This window comes from Rhinoraja longicauda, chromosome 31 (assembly GCF_053455715.1).
Source record: "Rhinoraja longicauda isolate Sanriku21f chromosome 31, sRhiLon1.1, whole genome shotgun sequence".
Classification (NCBI taxonomy): Eukaryota; Metazoa; Chordata; class Chondrichthyes; order Rajiformes; family Arhynchobatidae; genus Rhinoraja; species Rhinoraja longicauda.
Genome location: NC_135983.1, coordinates 2,981,184 through 3,000,113, shown reverse-complemented (window position 1 = coordinate 3,000,113; position 18,930 = coordinate 2,981,184). Strand labels below are relative to the sequence as shown.

At 48.4% G+C, this 18,930-nt stretch overlaps 1 protein-coding gene across 1 annotated transcript in view; it reads right to left on the bottom strand.

The window, feature by feature from the left end:
• Positions 1-326: 326 nt before the first annotated feature.
• Positions 327-18,930, bottom strand: part of LOC144608285 (carboxyl-terminal PDZ ligand of neuronal nitric oxide synthase protein) — a 124,067-nt gene continuing 105,463 nt past the window's right edge. Inside the window, exons 9-11 of the mRNA XM_078425901.1 lie at positions 9,897-10,062; positions 5,433-5,754; positions 327-1,836 (exon numbers count right to left, since the gene is read on the bottom strand). Of these exons, the coding sequence (XP_078282027.1) occupies positions 1,281-1,836; positions 5,433-5,754; positions 9,897-10,062 (1,044 nt within the window). The 3' untranslated portion in view covers positions 327-1,280. The remainder of the gene's footprint in view (positions 1,837-5,432; positions 5,755-9,896; positions 10,063-18,930) is intronic.

Here is an 18,930-nt window from a genome sequence, read left to right as displayed (position 1 = left end):
AAGGACTATGGAAGGGAAGTTGGACACAGATGTGGCAAAAGCCCCTGAACTGTCCACTGGTCTGGGAAGCCCACCATGTGACACAAGACCTTGTGGAGGTCATTTGCACTGTGCCTTTCGATGCAGCAACCTCTAGGTTTGGATAGATGGATGTTAAGAATCAACCACACATATTCAAAAGGTGTTCAGGTTAATATTTATAAAGTATAAACAGATTCATTTTCAAAACCTTTCTTTGAAAGACAACTCAACCACAGAAGTAGAACTTGCCATCCCTGCTCCCCCGCCCCCACCCCCCTTCTCCCTCCCCCCCATCTCCCCCTCCCCGAGAGATACTACATGGCAGTTGAACAGTATCAATTTCATTTAAAAAACCTAAAGCATGGTCCTAAAGTGGAGAGTGCATGGCTGATAGTGAGATGTTTGATATTGCATTGGAAGGCTCATTTCCAGTGGTCAAGGAGAGTCATAATACCTTGCAATAAACTGATCACTCTTCTCTCTCCACATCCGAGAGAGAGCAAGATGGAAGGCAGTGGCAACAATCCAGACAACGGTGGGATAGGAAACTGTGCATAGACCCAGGGGATGCTACATTATGGCACACAGTGCTTGATCTCCACGGTCAGGCTCACGGTGATCTCCACTTGATCTCCACAGTGGGGCCCAGAGTCAAGGTGCAAGGATCGAGCGTGTGTCTTGCTGGCTTCTGAACCTGCTGCAGGACTCGGCCAAAGCAACTTGGAAAGTTGTAGCCGGTGGGAATTTGCAGAGAGTGACCACGGCATCTCAGGCAGACCTGGTGTTCAAACCCTGGTCCTCTTCCTCCTGGGAATGTCATGGGAATTCACCCTTGGATCTTGGAAGACATAGGAAAAGGATTTCAAGGCTTTTCCAATGCTTAACAGTACTGGAGTTTCAGGGGATCACTGGCAGCAAATGGGATACACAAGGTGCTGGAGTAACTCAGCGGGTCAGGCCAGGCAGCATCTCTGGGGAACATGGTGAGGTGACATTTCAGGTCAAGACCCTTCTTCAGACTGACGGAGTAGGGGGGGGAGAAAACTGTGACACCAGGTACAAGAACAACTTCTTCCCAACAACCACCAGACTCTGAAACACGGCAAAGTCTGAAGCAGGGTCCCGACCCGAAACGCCACGTATCCATGTCCTCTCGAGATGCTGCCTGATCCAGCAGAGTTACTCCGGCACTTTGTGTCTTTTTTATGTAAACCGGCATCTGCAGCTCCTTGTGCCTCCATCACTGGCAGCCAGATGTATTAGCTGGTGGTTGGGCTCTCTGTGACTTCCACTGGGGTTTCCACTGGGGTTCCCACTGGGGCAGTGTGTGGTGCTGGTGAATCTTCAGCCTCGTTGTCCAGGAGCTCATCCTCTGAGAAGCTAATGTGCAGACATGTCTCATTGAGAGGTGGGGAGAAGGGGAGGGTGCTGCTGGTGTGGTTGCAGCAGGTGGCCGGAGTAGAGGGAGGAGAGTCTCGGAGAGGGCCTGCCACGCTGGTCTGGTTTGCCCAGGGGGCGGGGAAAGCGCTTGCGGTCCCGTCCCCCTCACCCGAGCCCAGGGCCTGGGGCGTGGCAGAGGCCCAGAGGTCCACGGGATCGAACCTCACATCGGCCGCCAGCCGCGCTTCGGAGTCGAAGTCCGACGGCGCAAAGGTGCAGGAGGAAACGTCGGTGAAGGTGGAGCTGTCCGAGCCGTGGAGCAGAGTGTTGACCAGCACTGACCTGCTGGGCTCGGCGGCTATCACCAATGATCTGCTGCAACGCTTCCTGGTGACGGCCGGCGGGGGGTCGAGCCGCGGGATGGTGAGGCTAAACCTGCAACAAGGACCAAAGACACCAGTCAAACCCAGGTGGAGACAGAGACAGACAGCATGGAAACAAACCCAACTCCATGTGTGTTTCATTCACACTCCCCTCCCAACCACAGCTAGGATAAGGTGTCCTTATCCTCACCATCTGTTCCACCAGTCTTCCCATTCAACATAGAGACCTACAGCATGGAAACAGGCCCTTTGGCCCAACCTGCCCATGCCAACCAACATGCCCCATCTACACTAGTCCCACCTGCCCGTGTTTGGCCCATTTAAATCTTTCTTATCTTTGTACCTGTCCAAATGTCTTTTAAATGTTGTTATATTACCTGCTTCAACTACATCCTCTGAGGCAGCTCGTTCTATCTACCCACCACTCTCTGAGTGGAAAATATTGCCTCTCAGGCTCCCATTATAATCTTGCCCCTCTCATCTTAAACTTGTGGCCTCCGGTTCTTGGTTCCCCTACCCTGGGCAAAAGACGTACATCTACACTATCTCTTCCCATAATGCTTTTATACACCTCTACACTGTCACTCCTCATCCTCCTTCACTCCAAGGTATAAAGTCCTAGCACTGCCCAACTGCTCCCAGTAGCTCAGATCCTTGAGTCCTGGCAATATCCTCGTGAGACTCTGCGCCCTTTCCAGCTTGTCGCCATCCTTCCTCCAGCAGGGTGACCAGACCTGAACGCGTAGTTTTCAGATCACGCTGCACTAAATCGTAAACCGTGGCCCCGCCCCACAGCCTGGGGATTGCTGATGGTCATCATCTGTTATTAAAAATAATGATTTGCGGATGATGTTGGCCATGTGAAATGGAAAGCCTGCCAGCTGCAATTAAACGTCTAGAAGGATGACTCTGAGAGCAATCTATAAATGGATTTCCACATTAGCGGCCCTTCGTTTTCTTGCAGACGTCAAACCTGTCGACTGCTAGACATGATAATGGTCTGCGATTTGGTTAATTTTATAGTTTGACGTAGAATATGAATGGAATTGCCAGAGTAAATCACAGGGCCGGGCAGCATCACAGTTATCTATTCCAGCTGGGAATACTAAAGATCCCTGGAGCGCAGGAGGATGAGGGGTGACCTCACAGAGGTGTATAACATCATGAGAGGAATAGATCGGGTAGATGCACAGAGTCTCTTTCCCAGAATAGGCGAATCAAGGACCAGAGGACATAGGTTCAAGGTGAAGGGGATAAGATTTGCTTGGATTCTGAGGGGTAACATTTTCACACAGGGTGATGGGTGTATTGAACAAGCTGCCAGAGGGGTTAGTTGAGGCTGGGACTATCGCAACGTTTAAGAAACTGTTAGACAGGTACATGGATAGGACAGGTTTGGAGGGATATTGGTCAAACACGGGCAGGTGGGATTAGTGTAGCTGGGACATGTTGGCCAGTGTGGACAAGTTGGGCCGAAGGGCCTGTTCCCAAAGACATGCGAGGTTGCCGGCTAATTGGCCCTCTGTAAATTGCCGCTGGTGTGTAGGGTGGGCCCGGTGGGCCGAAGGGCCTGTTTCCATGGTGTATCTCCAATTGGAATTCCGGTTTCCAACCACATTCCAAAGACGAAGAGATTTGTAGGTTAATTGCCTTCAGTAAATTGTCCCTAGTGCGTAAGATAGTGCTAATGTACGCGTGGCCACTGGTCCGTATGGAGTCGGTGGGCCGAAGGGCCTGTTACCATGCAGTATTTCTAGAGTCTAATGATCAGTTGCAGTTCCAGAGACCCTCTGCATTAATGGAAAGACCCCCATGACACCTATCTCCACTAATTGGTTGGATTGTATTCACAGTCAATCGCCCCCATCATTTTGAACATGGCTACCACGAGTTTATTGCTGGCAGGTCATCCGAAGAATAACAGTTAATCAGCTCATTGAAGGCAACCGCATGATTTTATTCAGCTGGCACGGTGGCGCAGCGGGTGGAGCTGCTGCCTCACAGCACCAGAGACCCGGGTTTGATCCTGACCTCGGCTGCTGTCTGTGTGGAGTTTGCATGTTCTCCCTTTGACCGTGTGTGTTTCCTCCCATATCCCAAAGACATGGCGGTTTGTCGGTTAATTGGCCCTCTGTAAATTGCCCCCTAGTATGCAGGGAGTGGACTCGGTGGGCCGAAGGGCCTGTTTCCATGGTGTATCTCTAATTAAAACTAAATCAAAACTTCGATTGAAAAATGAACACGACTTCTTGTTTCATTAAATGATCAATGTCAGTGAATGTCGTAGCACTGTGACAAATGTGTGCCACAACATCATCAACTCCAAGCTGATAAGACTTTAAAAGCAAAGTTAAAGAACTCCCCACAGACTGAACACTGTGCATAGACACAAAATGCTGGAGTAACTCAACGGAACAGGCAGCATTCCCGAAACGTCACCCATTCCTTCTCTCCAGAGATGCTGCCTGTCCCGTTCAGTTACTCCAGCATTCTGTATCCATCTTCGGTTCAAACCAGCATCTGCAGTTCCTTCTTACACTGTCCACTGTGCTGTTTGGGAGGAGCTACGGGAGGTGTTGAATAAACCGTCAGCACTGAGATTGGGTGGAGGTGTCCAGGCAACATCGTCGTGAATCTTCGCTGCACTCTTTCATGCTTAACCGCATCCTTCCTGCAACAGGGTGACCAAAACTAAAGACACTGCTCCAAATGCGGCCTCACCAGTCTTGTACAACGCTGTCATAACATCCCCAATTCCAGAATACCCTGAATGATGAAGGCCAATGTACCAAAAGCCTTCTTGGCCATCCTATCTCCCTGCGACACCACTTTCAGGGAACTGCGTACCTGCACTAGTGGCACTGTGGTAGACCTGCTGACTAACACCGTTAGAGACCTGTGTTCGATCTTAATTATGGGTGTTGTATGTGTGGAGTTTGTTCCTTCTCCCTGTGACCACATGGGTTTTCTCCGGATGCTCCGGTTTCCTCCCAAATCCCAAAGTTGTGTGGGTTTGTGGGTTAATTGGCCATCTGCAAATTTTCCCTAGTGTGGCGGGAGTGGATAAGAAAGTGGGATAACATTGGACTAGTGTGACTGGGGTGATGGATGGTCGGTGAGGACTAGGTGGGCTAAATGGCCTGTTTTCTCTAAACTAAACTAATCACTCTGAGATCCCCCTGCTCTTCAACATTCCTAGTGCTCTGCCATTCACTATGAGTGCTTCCAGCGTTCTATGTTTTAATTCTAGTTTTCATCTATCTTGAGGTGGCACGATGGTGCAGCGGTAGAGTTGCTGCCTCACAGCGCCAGAGGGCCGGGTTCCATCCTGACTACGGGCGCCGTCTGTACGGAGTTTGTACGTTCTCCCCGTGACCTGCATGAGTCTTCTCTGAGATCTTCGGTTTCCTCCCACACTCCAAAGACGTACAGGTTTGTAGGTTAAATGGCTTGGAATGAATGTAAAATTGTCCCTAGTGTGTGTAGGGTAGTGTTAATGTGCAGGGATTGCTGGTCGGCATGGACTCGGTGGGCCGAAGGGCCTGTTTCCGCGCTGTGTCTGTAAACTAAACGAAACTAAAATCTGCCGTTTCCAGCTTTGCACATCTACTGCTGGATATCGAGGCACGTTACCCTTTGCCTTTTTACCTTTCAGCCTTTGGTTCCAGACTCAGGTCGTCGAACGTCAGTGAACCCACCATCTCTTTCCTTCTGTGGATCGCCCCATTCACCCGCGACCCTTCCACCGCTCGGCTGGCCTCCCACTTCCCGTTCACTGTGTGGAAGTCACTAACGTCCAGAGCCAGGTCGACGTTGGCTCTCCGCAAAGGCGGACCGTTGCCATAGCAACACGGGCGGCCAGTCCCTGGAGAAGTCATCGCCGGTGTCGAGGTGGGTGGGACATTCGTGATGAGGTGGTGAAGGTTCAACAACGAAATCTGTTCTGAAATGGAACTGATACTTTGATCAGCTAGTGGAACAGAAAACATTCCAATTAAAACTCACGGACTGGAAGGGTTTAAACCAACGCGATGCATGCCTGTGCCTCCATCTTCTGCCTCAGGGCTTCCAACTACAGTTCCAAACATCCCAGTTTAGACCCAACCCGCATTATCTTTAATAGACACAAAATGCTGGAGTAACTCAGCGGGACAGGCAGCATCTCTGGAGAGAAGGAGTGGGTGATGTTTCGGGTCGAGACCCTTCTTCAGACTGATTATCTTTGTGTGCCTTGTTGTCACCTTTTCCTAGCTAACAATGATCTACGCTACATTTTCTTCAACCTTCATCTTCTTTGATCTCTCCTTGTCACACCTTACCCTTCCATATCTCTGTGCTCCCTCTCCCCTGACATCAGTCTGAAGAAGGGTCACAACCCGAAACGTCACCCGTTCCTTCTCTCCAGAGATGCTGCCTGTCCCTCTGAGTTGCTCCAGCATTTTGTGTCCATCTAAAATATATTAAACCTAGACATAAAGTGCTGGAGTAACTCCGTGGGTCAGGCAGCACCACCGGAGAAAAAGGATGGGTAACGTTTTGGGTCGGGACCCTTCCTCAGCAGCGTGGAGAAGGATCCTGACCCAAAACATCACCTGTGCCACCATGTTCTCCAGAGATACTGCCTGACCCGCTGAGTTACTCCAGCACTTTGTGCTTTTTGCGCACGATTCCAGTATTTGCTGTGTCTACAGTAAACTAATTTTAACGACATGGGCTTGCATACATTGGATGGGCTTTCAACGTTAAAGCTCATCAAGGGAAGTCCCTTCAAAACAAGATTTAAAATAATCCCCAAATACAACAATTATAATCAACATGTAGGTGAGGGGGTGATGTAGATCTGGATATGTGAAGAGGAAAAGATTAGTGAAGACAAATGTAGGTCCCTTTCAATCAGAAACAGGTGAATTTATAATGGGAAACAAGGAAATGACAGACCAGTTAAACAAATACTTTGGTTCTGCCTTCACTAAGGAAGACACAAACAATCTCCCAGAAATACTTGGGGACAGAGGATCTAGTGAGAAGGAGGAACTGAATGAAATTCACATTAGTCAGGAAATGGTGTTGGGTAAACTGTTGGGACTGAAGGCAGATAAATCCCCAGGGCCTGATGGTCTGCATCCCAGAGTACTCAAGGAGATGGCCCTAGAAATCGTGGATGCATTGGTGAACATTTTCCAATGTTCTCTCGACTCTGGATCAGTTCCTGTGGACTGGAGGGTAGTTAATGCAACCCCACTTTTTAAGAAAGGAGGGAGAGAGAAAACAGGGGATTTATAGACCAGTTAGCATGTCATCGGTAGTGGAGAAAATGCTGGAGTCGATTATTAAAGATGTAATAGCAGCGCATTTGGAAAGTAATGACAGGATCGGTCAAAGTCAGCATGGATTTATGATGGGGAAATCATGTTTGACTAATCTTCTGGAATTTTTTGAGTATGTAACAAGTAGAATGGATAAGGGAGAGCCAGTGGATGTGGTGTACCTGGACTTTCAAAAAGCCTTTGGATAAGGCTGGGTGGCAGTGTGAGCTGTGAGGAGGATGCTATGAGGCTGCAGGGTGACTTGGATAGGTTGTGTGAGTGGGCAGAAGCATGGCAGATGCAGTATAATGTGGATAAATGTGAGGTTATCCACTTTGGTGGCAAGAACAAGAAGGCAGATTATTATCTGAATGGTGTCAGATTAGAGAAAGGGGAGATGCAACAAGACCTGGGCGTCCTTGTACATCAGTCACTGAATGTAAGCATGCAGGTACAACAGGCAGAAATCAAATGGCATGTTGGCCTTCATAACGAGAGGATTTGAGTATAGGAGCAAGGAAATCCTACTGCATGTGTACAGGGGCCTGGTGAAACCACACCTGGTGTATTGTGTGCAGTTTTGGTCTCCTAATTTGAGGAAGGATATTTTTGCTATTGAGGGAGTGCAGTGTAGGTGCATGAGGTTAATTCCCGGGATGGCAGGACTGACATGTGATGAAAGAATGGATCGAGAGGGCTTATATTTACTGGAAGTTAGAAGGATGAGAGGGAATCTTATAGAAACATATAAAAATTTTAAGTGATTGGACAGGCTAGATGCAGGAAAAAATGTTCCCAATGTTGGGAGAGTCCAGAACCAGGGGTCACAGTGTAAGAAAACGGGGTAGGCCATTTAGGACTGAGATGAGGAAAAACTTTTTCACCCAGAGAGTTGTGAATCTGGAATTCTCTGCCACAGAGAAGGCAGTGGCCAATTCACCGGATGTTTTCAAGAGAGTTAGATTTCGCTCTTGGGGCTAATGGAATCAAGGGATATGGGGAGACAGCAGGAATGGGGTACTGATTTTAGATGATCAGCCATGATCATATTGAATGGCGGTGCTGGCTCGAAGGGCCGAATGGCTTACTCCTGTACCTATTTTCTAGGTTAAAACAAGAATTAAAATAATCCCTAAATAAAGCAATTATAATCGCCATGATGGTGGAAGGGGAAAGTGGGTAATCATTGACATTATATATCAATGATTGTTATATATTATTCATCATATATGATTGTCATCATGGAGAAACATGGAACTGCAGATGTTGGTTTACAAAAAAAGACACAAAGTGCTGGAGTAACTCAGCGGGTGAGGCCGAATCTCTGGAGAACACGGATAGGCTTTGTACTGATCATGGAGGATGCATGGGAGGCGAAAGAGAAGGAATGATCTAGGTGGATCTAGCAATATGGATTCCATTGCTGCCCACTGGGTCACATCCTTATGATGATCTGAAACCACTGTGCATTCACATTCCTTTGGGCTCATTGATAATAATCTCAGTGATTGGGTCCCTCTATTCTACGGCAGAGACAGTCAGAACTTTTCCCCAGGATGGAAATATCAAATACTAGAGGACACAGCTTTAAGGAGAGAGGGGTAAAGTTTAAAGGAGAAGTTTTTTAGAGGGTGGTGGGTGGTGTTGGTGGAGGCAGATACGATTTAAGTGACTTTTGGATAGGCACGTGGATGTGTAGGGAATGGAGCGATGTGGATTACGAGCAGACAGATAAGAGATGGTCGTGGCATCGTGTTCAGCACAGACATAGTGGGCCGAAGGGCCTGTTCCTGTACCGTACTGTTCCATGTTCTATGAATCCACGGGGGGTCCCTGGGAATGTGTCAGTACCTGCAGGAGTTTCCCAGTTCAGTAAGAACCCCTTTCTCAGGATGGAAATACCAAATACTACAGGGCACAGCTTTAGGGAGAGAGGGGCAAAGTTTAAAGGAGATGTGCAGGGAGTTTTTTGTTTAGAGGGTGGTGGGGGCGTGGAACACACTGCCGGGGGTGGAGGAAGATACGATAGTGGCGTTTAAGAGACTATTGGGCAGGCACATGGATATGCAGGGAATGGAGCGATATGCATTATGTGCAGGTACATAAGAGATGGTGTTGGCATCATGTTTAGCACAGCCATTGTGGGCCAAAGGGCCTGTTCCTGTGCTGTACCGTGTTTATTGAAAGGTAAACACTAGTATTTATTGTGGGATACAAATATGTGATTCCCAATAGTTCTATATTTTCAGTTTAGTTTACAGTAACAACGCAGAACCTTCATCCTGTTTGTCAGATCAGGTGTTGGTCACTAGTCTCCACTAGTGGGAGAGTCTAGCACCAGAGGGCACACGCTGCCTCAGAATAAAAGGAGATGTGGAGGAATTTCTTTAGCCAGAGGGTGGTGAATCTGTGGATTTTGTTGGTATGGACGGCAGTGGAGGCCAAGTCAGTGGATATTTTGAAAGTGGAGATTGACAGATTCCTGATTAGTGCGGGTGTCGGGGATTATGGGGAGAGGGCAGGAGAATGGGGTTGGGAGGGAGAGATAGATCAGCCATGATTGAATGGCGGAGTAGACCTGATGGGCCGAATGGCCTAATTCCGATCCTAGAACATGGACTTTTATGGGTGGGGTTAATGTAAATGAAGGGGGCCTGATGGGCTGAATGGCCTCATTCTGTTCCTATGACTTAAGAAGTTGTGACATTTGTGAAGTGAGGGTGCTACCCATTTAGCCGTGAAGAGCTGAGGCCCCTCTGGCGATGCAGTTACGAGGTGCAGTTGGAGGCTGTGACGTGCTCTTTACCTGCGTGCTGGGAGCTCAGCCTGCTCTCCAGGTCGTTGAGGTGCTGCACCAGCAGGGAGAGGTGTTGCAGGAGGTCCCCGTTCTGTAACATCAGCTGGTGAATGCGGGCCTGCGACTCCATCCTGGCCGCTGTCTCAGCCGACAGCTGGTCCTTCAGCAGATACAACTGCCCAGACACAAGGTGGGAGCAGAGAGTCATCCAGGGACACAGGCCCTTCTGCCCATCCACTCCCATCTCAACCTCAAGCCCCCTTCATTTACCTCAATCCCACACACAAACGTTCATAAGTTCTAGGAGCAGAATGAGGCCATTCGGCCCATCAAGTCTACTCCCCCATTCAATCATGGCTGATCTATCTCTACCTCCCAACCCCATTCTCCTGCCTTCTCCCCATAACCCCTGACACCTCTGAATGATCTGACACTCATGCTTATCAACTCCCCCTCCAAGATTCTACCCGTGTGCAGGACAGCGTTGGTGTGCGGGGATCGCTGGTCGGCATAGACGCGATGGGCCGAAGGGCCTGTTTCCACGCTGTATCTCTAAACTAAACTCCCCCTCCAAGATTCTACCACTCATCTCAGGGCATTATTCAGTGGCCAGTTAACCAGTTAAATGGGGCAGCACGGTGGCGCAGCGGTAGAGTTGCTGCCTTACAGCGCCAGAGACCCAGGATTCATCCTGACAACGGGTGCTGTCTGTATGGTTTGTCCGTTCTCCCTGTGACCGCGTGGGTTTTCTCCAGGTGCTCTGGTTTCCCCCCCACACTCCAAAGACGTACAGGTTTGTAGGTTAGTTGGCTTCCAGTAAAATTGTAAAAAATGTCCCTAGTGTGTAGGATAGTGCTAGTATATGGGTGATCACTGGTTGGTGCACAGACTCAGTGGGCCGAAGGGCCACACTATCTCTAAACTAAGATTCCTCTCCAAGATTCTACCACTCATCTCAGGGCAAAATACAGTGGGCGGTTAACCAGTTAAATGGGGTGGCATGGTGGTGCAGAGGTAAAGCTACTGCCTTACTGCACCAGGGACCCAGGTTCGATCCTGACTACAGCTGCTGTCTGTACAGAGTTTGTACATTCACCCCGTGACCTGCGTGGGATTTCTCCAGATGCTCTGGTTTCTTCCCACAATCCAAAGACGTACAGGTTTGTAGGTTAATTGGCTTCAGTAAAGATTGTAAATTGTCGCTAGTGTGTAGGGTAGTGCTAGCGTGCAGCTCTATGGGCCGAAGGGCCTGTTTCCACACTGTATCTCTAAAGTCTAAGGGAAATCTACCTTCCAACACATCTCTGGGACATGAATAATTCCAAGTTCTTCCACACTATCTGAAACCAACCCGCCTGTTATATTTGGAGTGTTTGCAGTGTCTCCTGAATGAACATTGATGCACTGGTTGAAACCATCTGTCCTTTCCTTGTTCCCATTACTAATTCCCGTCTCACTCTCTAGTGATTCACATTCCCCTAAGCCATCCTCTTCCACTTAATCTATCCGTAAAACCACCTGCTGTTTGTTTTGATATTACTTCGGGCAAGCACGGTGGCACTGTGATCAGAGCTGCTGCCTCACAGCGCCAGAGACCCAGGTTCGATCCTGAACTCGGGTGCTGTCTGTGTGGTGTTTGCACGTTCTCCCTGTGACCACGTGGGTTTCCTCCGGGTGCTCTAGTTTCCTCCCATATCCCGAAGACGTGCGAGTTTATAGATTAAATGGCCTCTGTAAATTGTCCCTGGTATTTTTAGCAGTGGATGGGAAAGTGGGATAACACGGAACTTGTGTGTAGGAAAGAACTGCAGATGCTGGTTTACACCGAAGATAGAAACAAAATGCTGGAGTAACTAACCGGAACAGGGAGCATCTCTGGAGAGAAGGAATGGGTGACGTTTCAGGTCGAAACACTCTTCAGAACTTGTGTGAATGGGGTAAAATGGATGGTCGGCATGGACTCCATGGGCCGAAGGGCCTGTTTCCATGCTGTGCTCTGAACTGAACTTCCCAGTTTCCTGTCATAACTAATTTCCTCTCCTTAATCGTCATCTGCTGCTGGATGCTGAACAATTGCCAGTTCGTCTGGTCCATAATTAGCTGCTGTGCTTATCGTGCCCTCAGCTTTGATTGGATATTTTCCTTGACTTCCCCTGGTAACCACAGATGGTGCATCTTTCTCATTGCACCCTTTTCTCATATTGGAATAAGTTAGCAATTTGAAAGGCTGATGAACATCAGAGTGCAGTAGTACACAGAATTGATTCAGCACTGAGATGAATGTTAAGAGAGAGTTAGATAGAGCTCTAGGGGCTAATGGAATCAAGGAATATGGGGAGAAGGCAGGCATGGGTTACTGATTGTGGATGATCAGCCATGATCACAATGAATGGGTCGAAGGGCCGAATGGCCTCCTCCTGCACCCATTTCCTATGTTTCTATGTTTTTATGTAGCTGCACCACCTATTTAGGATGTCAATGCTTCAACATTACTTCAAGACGAAGTGTGAAAACCTCCAGATTCAGGGACAGTTTCTTCCCAGCTGTTATCAGGCAACTGAACCATCCTATCACAACCAGAGAGCAGAGCTGAACTACTATCTACCTCCTTGGTGACCATCGGACTATCTTTGATCGGGCTATGCTGGCTTAACCTTGCACTGAACGTTATTCGCTTATCATGTATCTGTACACTGTGGACAGCTCGATTGTAATCATGTATTGTCTTTCTGCTGATTGGTTAGCACGCAACAAAATCTTTTCACTGTACCTCGATACACGTGACAATGAACTAAACTGAGCTGAAACGGTTAGACAGGTACATGGATAGGACAGGTTTAGAGGGATATGAGCCAAATGCATGCAGGTGGGACTAGTGTAGATGGGACATGTTGGTCGGTGTGGGCAAGTTGGGCTGAAGGGCCTGTTTCCACGCTGTATGACTCTATGATCATCGATCACCCGTCCACACTAGTTCTATGTTATCCCACTTTCCCATCCACTCCCGACACACCAGGGGGAATTTGAAAGGAAACCCACGCAGTCACAGTGAGAAGGTGCAAACTCCGCCCGAGGTCAGGATCGATCCTGGATCTCTGGCGCTGTGAGGTAGCAGCTCTACCCGCTGCGCCACTGTTTCACCGAAGTTCTTTAATATTTTATATTCAAAACGTCGCATGATCCTGAAAGAAAAGGTATTGATCATTTACTGCTAGGTAGTTTTGTTCTTTAGGGACTTTATCATTTGTTTATATATGGAGTTGTCAATGAACAATGAACAGTCATTGAGGGTGAGGAAGGAGGTACTGCCTCATCTGGTGAGCCCAGTCTATAGACGTTAGAGATACAGCGCGGAAACAGGCCCTTCAACCCACTGAGTCCATGCTGACCAGCGATCCCCACACACTAACACTATCCTACACACACTAGGGGCAATTTACAATTGTATTGAAGCCAATTAACCTACAAACCTGCACGTCTTTGGAGTGTTGGAAGAATCCAGAGCACCCGGAGATAACCCACGCAGTCACGGGAACATACGAACTCCGTACAGACAGCACCTGGAGTCAGGATGGAACCCGGGTCTCTGGTGCTTTATGGCAGCACTCTACCGCTGCACCACCGTGCCAGCCTGACAGTGTTCATATCCACCTTCGGTAGGTGACAAGCCCACTGTTGGGATGTCGGGGGCTGGGTGGATGGTGGTCCTCACACTAGGCCGAGAGTGATCAGCACACACGCCTGCTGAAGCCCAGAGAACACAGTGACCATTGGTCAGCGTGCTCCAAACATCACAGCACACTGCCAGCCATCCTTCCTCTGTGAGATCGCTCAGCAGCATCGAACCACGTTCACTCTCTCAGGTGTTCATGGTCAGCCATCCCTTCTCCTGTCTCAACCTGATCCTCAACGTGCTGGGGTATGTCCTCGGGTCAGGCGGCATCTCCGAACACGGGTCCCGACCCAAACCACCATCTTTTGTGTAAATAATAGCCTATTGGTGTTTTCTTTACACATTGCTAAGGGGTGGCCCAGCGGTAGAGTTACTGCCTTACAGTGCCAGAGACTTAGATTCAGGTTTCAGACTAAATTCAGTTTGAAGAGGGTCTCGACCCGAAACGTCACCCATTCCTTCTCTCCAGAGATGCTGCCTGTCCCGCTCAGTTACTCCAGCATTTTGTGTCTACCTAGACTCAACCCTGATTACGGGTGCTGTCTGTTTGGAGTATGTGCGTCTCCCTGTGACGGCATGAGTTTTCCCCCAGTGCTCCAGTTTACTCCCACACTCCTAAGGCATGCAGGTTTGTAGGTTAATTGGCTTCTGTAAATTGCTCCTTGTGTGTAGGATTAGCTCGTGTACGGGTGATCGTTGGTCGGGCCGAAGGGCTTATTTCCACACTGCGTCTCTAAACTAAACTAAATCATGTCCCCCAGGGATGCTGCCTGACCCGCTGCGTTACTCCAACACTCTGGGCTTTCTGCTCACGATTCCAGCATCTGCAATTCCTTGTCTCAACTTAATCCCCCCTTGAGTCAGAAATTGTGAGACCCAATCTATCACTCAGACAATCGCTTCGACCCAGTAAATGTGCGGAATGATCTGTTCCTCCCATTTCAACCAGCCTGCAATGGTGTAAGTCAATATTGCAGCATTGAATTCCCCACCTCAGCCCGCTGAGGCCAAATGTAGTGCGTCATTGTCAGGCTATCTGTGCGGCCTGATGTCATCGCTGCAGATTTATTGAGTGGACTGCTCCCTGTTATTGAATGATACGTTCGGTCTGCACCCACACCAGACCTGTATCCACTTACAAACACCATTCAACATCACCGAGTCAACGACGCATTGATCAATAACAAATAGATAACTTTCAATAGGTTATTAATTACTGCTGTCACAATTAGCACACAAGTGCCTGAGGCCTTCACACAGCACTCCACTTGTTCAATGCCATAAACCACTGGACTTAACTTGCATTAAACAGGAGTGTCAAGCAGAGGAACATCGAACGAACCATGCAATTGTAATATTGTAAGCTCTCGCTCCTAGGCTGACACAATTGATGGCTTCAGGAACAACATTGAACTGAGAGTCAGGAAGCCATGTTGCAGCTTTGTAGGGCTTTGGTTAGGTTCATAAGTGTTAGGAGCAGGATTAGGCCATTCGGCCCATAAAGTCTACTCCGTCAGTTAACCCTGGCTGATCTACCACACACTCTCAACCCCATTCTCCTGCCTTCTCCCCATAACCCTTGACACCTGCACTAATCAAGAATCTGACTATCTCTGCCTTAACAATATCCATTGACTTGGCCTCCACAGCCTTCTGTGCCAAAGAATTCCACAGATTCACCACTCTCGAAAATGTGACCAATGTGATTGATGAGGGCAGAGCTGTAGACGTACTTATGGATTTCAGCAAGACATTTGACAAGGTTCCACATGGTAGGATGCTCTGGAACGTTAGATCCCATGCGGTCCAAGGAGAGATAGCTGACTGAATGGAAAATTGGCTTCATGAAAGGAAGCAGAGGGTGATGGTGGAAGGTTGCTTCTCAGACCGGAGGCCTGTGTGTAGTGGTGTGCCTCAGGGCTCGGTGCTGGGCCTGTCACTGTTTGTCATCTATATCAATAATTTGGATGAGAACATACAAGGCTTGACAGATCACACTTAAGTGGGTGGAATTGTAGATAGCGAAGATGGTTGTGAAAAATTGCAGCAGGATCTTGATCAGTTGGCCAGGTGGGCTGTGGAATGGTTGATGGGATTTAATGCAAAGAAGAGTGAGATGTTGCATTTTGGGAACTCAAACCAGGACATTTTATATGTTTCTATAAGATCCCCTCTCATCCTTCACAGTGAATGATAGGGCCCTGGGGAGTGTTGTAGAGCAGAGGGATCTAGAAGTGCAGGTACATAGTTCCCTGAAAGAGGCGTCATGTAGAAACATTGAAAATAGGTGCAGGAGTAGGCCATTCAATATGATCATGGTTGATCATCCCAAAATCAGTACCCCCTTGCTGCTTTCTCCCCATATCCCTTGATTCCCTAAGAGCTAAATCTAACTCTCTCGCGAAAACATCCAGTGAATTGGCCTCCACTGCCTTCTGTGACAAAGAATTCCACAGATTCACAATTCTCTGGATGAAAAAGTTTTTTCTCATCTCTGTCCCAAATGGCCTACCCCTTATTATAAAACTGTGACCCCTGGTTCTGGACTCCCCAACATCGGGAACAATTTTCCTGCATCTACCCTGTCTAATCCTTTAAGAATTTTATATGTTCCTATAAGATCCTCTCTCATCCTAAATTCCAGTGAATATAAGCTCAGGCAACCCATCACAGGTCACAGGCCCGTAGGGTGGTCAAGAAGGCGTTCGGCACATTGGCCTTCATCAGTCAGAGTATTGATGAGTATTATATGTGTTATATGATGTTGTTTAACGCTCTCATGAAAGCAGCCCAAGATATTTCACTTTGCTGAAGAAGGCGCTGTATAAATGCAAATTATTGTCGACTGTCTCCAGCTCGGTCGAAGTCACAGTCAGGGGGAAGTGAGTGAGTTAGTGACAAATGAGCAGAGGCAGAGCAGCACGTTACCAGTGTTTGGCTGGACAGCTGGGCCACTGGGCATGGTCGAATCATTCAGAAATGACGATGCTGCTCACTTTCAGAGATAACTATTGAAGTGCAGCTGGTTTCATTGGGAGAGCAGCGCACAGAAGGGAGCACCAGTTGTGCGGCGTTGCTGGGGTGGGCTACGGATATCCCTGGCAGTCCCTCCAGGATCTGACCCTCTGAGTCTGAGGACATCCACCGGGATGCGGCCGGGACCAGCCTGCAGCTCCACCCAATGGACCCACAGTGCCAATGCACACCTGCAGAAATATCGCGCCTGGGCACAGTATTGATCCCCTTTACATTTTCTCCACATTAAATCCAAAGCCAGATCTCAAATGGTTGCAAAACAGATGGGTGAGCTGTAATAGCCAAGCTCAATAAACCTGGCGAGACCAAGCTAGACTCAGTGAACATTTCAGCAAACACTTGCACTCGTCCTACTGGATCTCCTGGTTGTTCACCATTTTAACTCCTCTTCCCATTCCCACACTGGCCTTTCTGACCTAGGTCTCCTCCATTGCCAGAGTAAGGCCACATGCAAACTGGAGGAACAGCACCTCATATTATGCTTGGGTAGCATACAACTCAACAGTATGAACAATCAATTCTCCAGTTTTAGGTAGGTGACTAACCTACAACATTTACAACATCTTCCCACCGTTCACCCCCTGCTTCCCTGTGCCACACCTTGATGTGCGCCCATTTCTCCCTCACCCATTCCTTTCCATTCTCTTCCACCTATCTTCCTCCCTCTGGCTTTGTAATTTGTGCATCTTCTATTCTAATCTCCTTATCTCACACTTATTGTCTTTTTATCTCTGGCCTTTGTCCACCCATCTGATAATCAAACTCCCCCTCACCTGTATCCACCTATCACTTGCCTGGCTTTGTCCTGCCCCCACTGCCCTTCTAGCTGTCAGTCCCCTACTACAATCAGTCTGAAGAAAGGTCCTGACCTGAAACGTCACCCATTCCTTCTCTCCAAAGATGCTGCCTGTCCCGCTAAGTTACTCCAGCATTGTGTGTCCATCGTCAGCATTACTAGAGTGCTTGCATTGGCATGGAACGAGGTCAAATGGATCAGGGCTTTGAAACACAGTCCTACCGATAAGCATTACTTCTGGTGTCTAATTCTCTGCTCTGCTGCAAGCTTTCTGTTAGCAGGCAATAGTCTCCATTAATGGCAAGTTCCATTGGAGCACCTCGCTGGAATGTAGTAAGAATCAGACACCGCACGTAATGCTTAGAGCCAGGACTGTGTGGAAGAGCAGACTATCAGAGAGTTCACACTCTGCATCAGAAGCACTAGCCCTTTCATCCACAATCTCTTGTATCCCATCCAACCCGTGTTACAGTCCATCAGAAAGCACAGGAGTTTGCTGTTTTACATTTATACATCAATGAACTAGGATAAGCAAAAGCATTTCTTGCATCACAAATCTGAATATTTCTGCAATATTCAGACTAGGTCTGTTAGACAAAGCACCCAAGGCTCTACCAATTAGAAAGTTCATACAGGCCGAATATGCCTGTGTGTATTAACTTTCCAATTGGATGTTGCCTGACCTGCTGAGTTACTCCAGCACTTGGTGTCTATCTTCTGAATATATCCAAGATGGATATGGATTTTTTTTTAAAGTGGAGCATGGAAACAGGCCCTTCAGCCCACCCGTCTCCACGGCAACCATCGACCACCCGTTCGCACTAGTTCCACGTTATCCCACTTTCTCATCCACTCCCTACACACTAGAGGGCAATTTACAGAAGCCAATTAACCCACAAACACACACGTCTTTGGGATGCGGTAGGAAACCGGAGCACCCGGAAGAAACCCAAGTGGTCACAGGGAGAACGTGCAAACTCCGCACAGACAGCACCCGAGGTCAGGATTGAACCCGGGTCTCTGGCGCTGTGAGGCAGTAGCTCTACCGGCTGCACCACCGTGCCGCCCATTTATGAAGACATTCCTTCCCAGTGCTAGCAATCCTTGCCTCCTTCAGTTTACTCCACTTACACAGCCTAGTGGCTTTCAAATGCAAGCGTGGTCTCAACTCAGCACTCTCCCTGTGTAGGAAGGAACTACAGATGCTGGTTTACACCGAAGATAGACACAAAGCACCGGAGTAACTCAGCGGGACAGGCGGCTTCTCTGGAGAGAAGGAATGGGTGACGTTTCATGTCGGGACCCTTCTTCAGACATCTTCCTGGTTTACTCCAACACACTATCCTTACAAGGCTAGTGTAGGGTCTGAAGAAGTAGTCTGAAGAAGGGTCTCGACCCGAAACGTCACCCATTCCTTCTCTCCCGAGATGCTGCCTGACCTGCTGAGTTACTCCAGCATTTTGTGAATAAATCGATTTGTACCAGCATCTGCAGTTATTTTCTTATCCTTACAAGGCTACCTTGGCCATGGCTGTCAG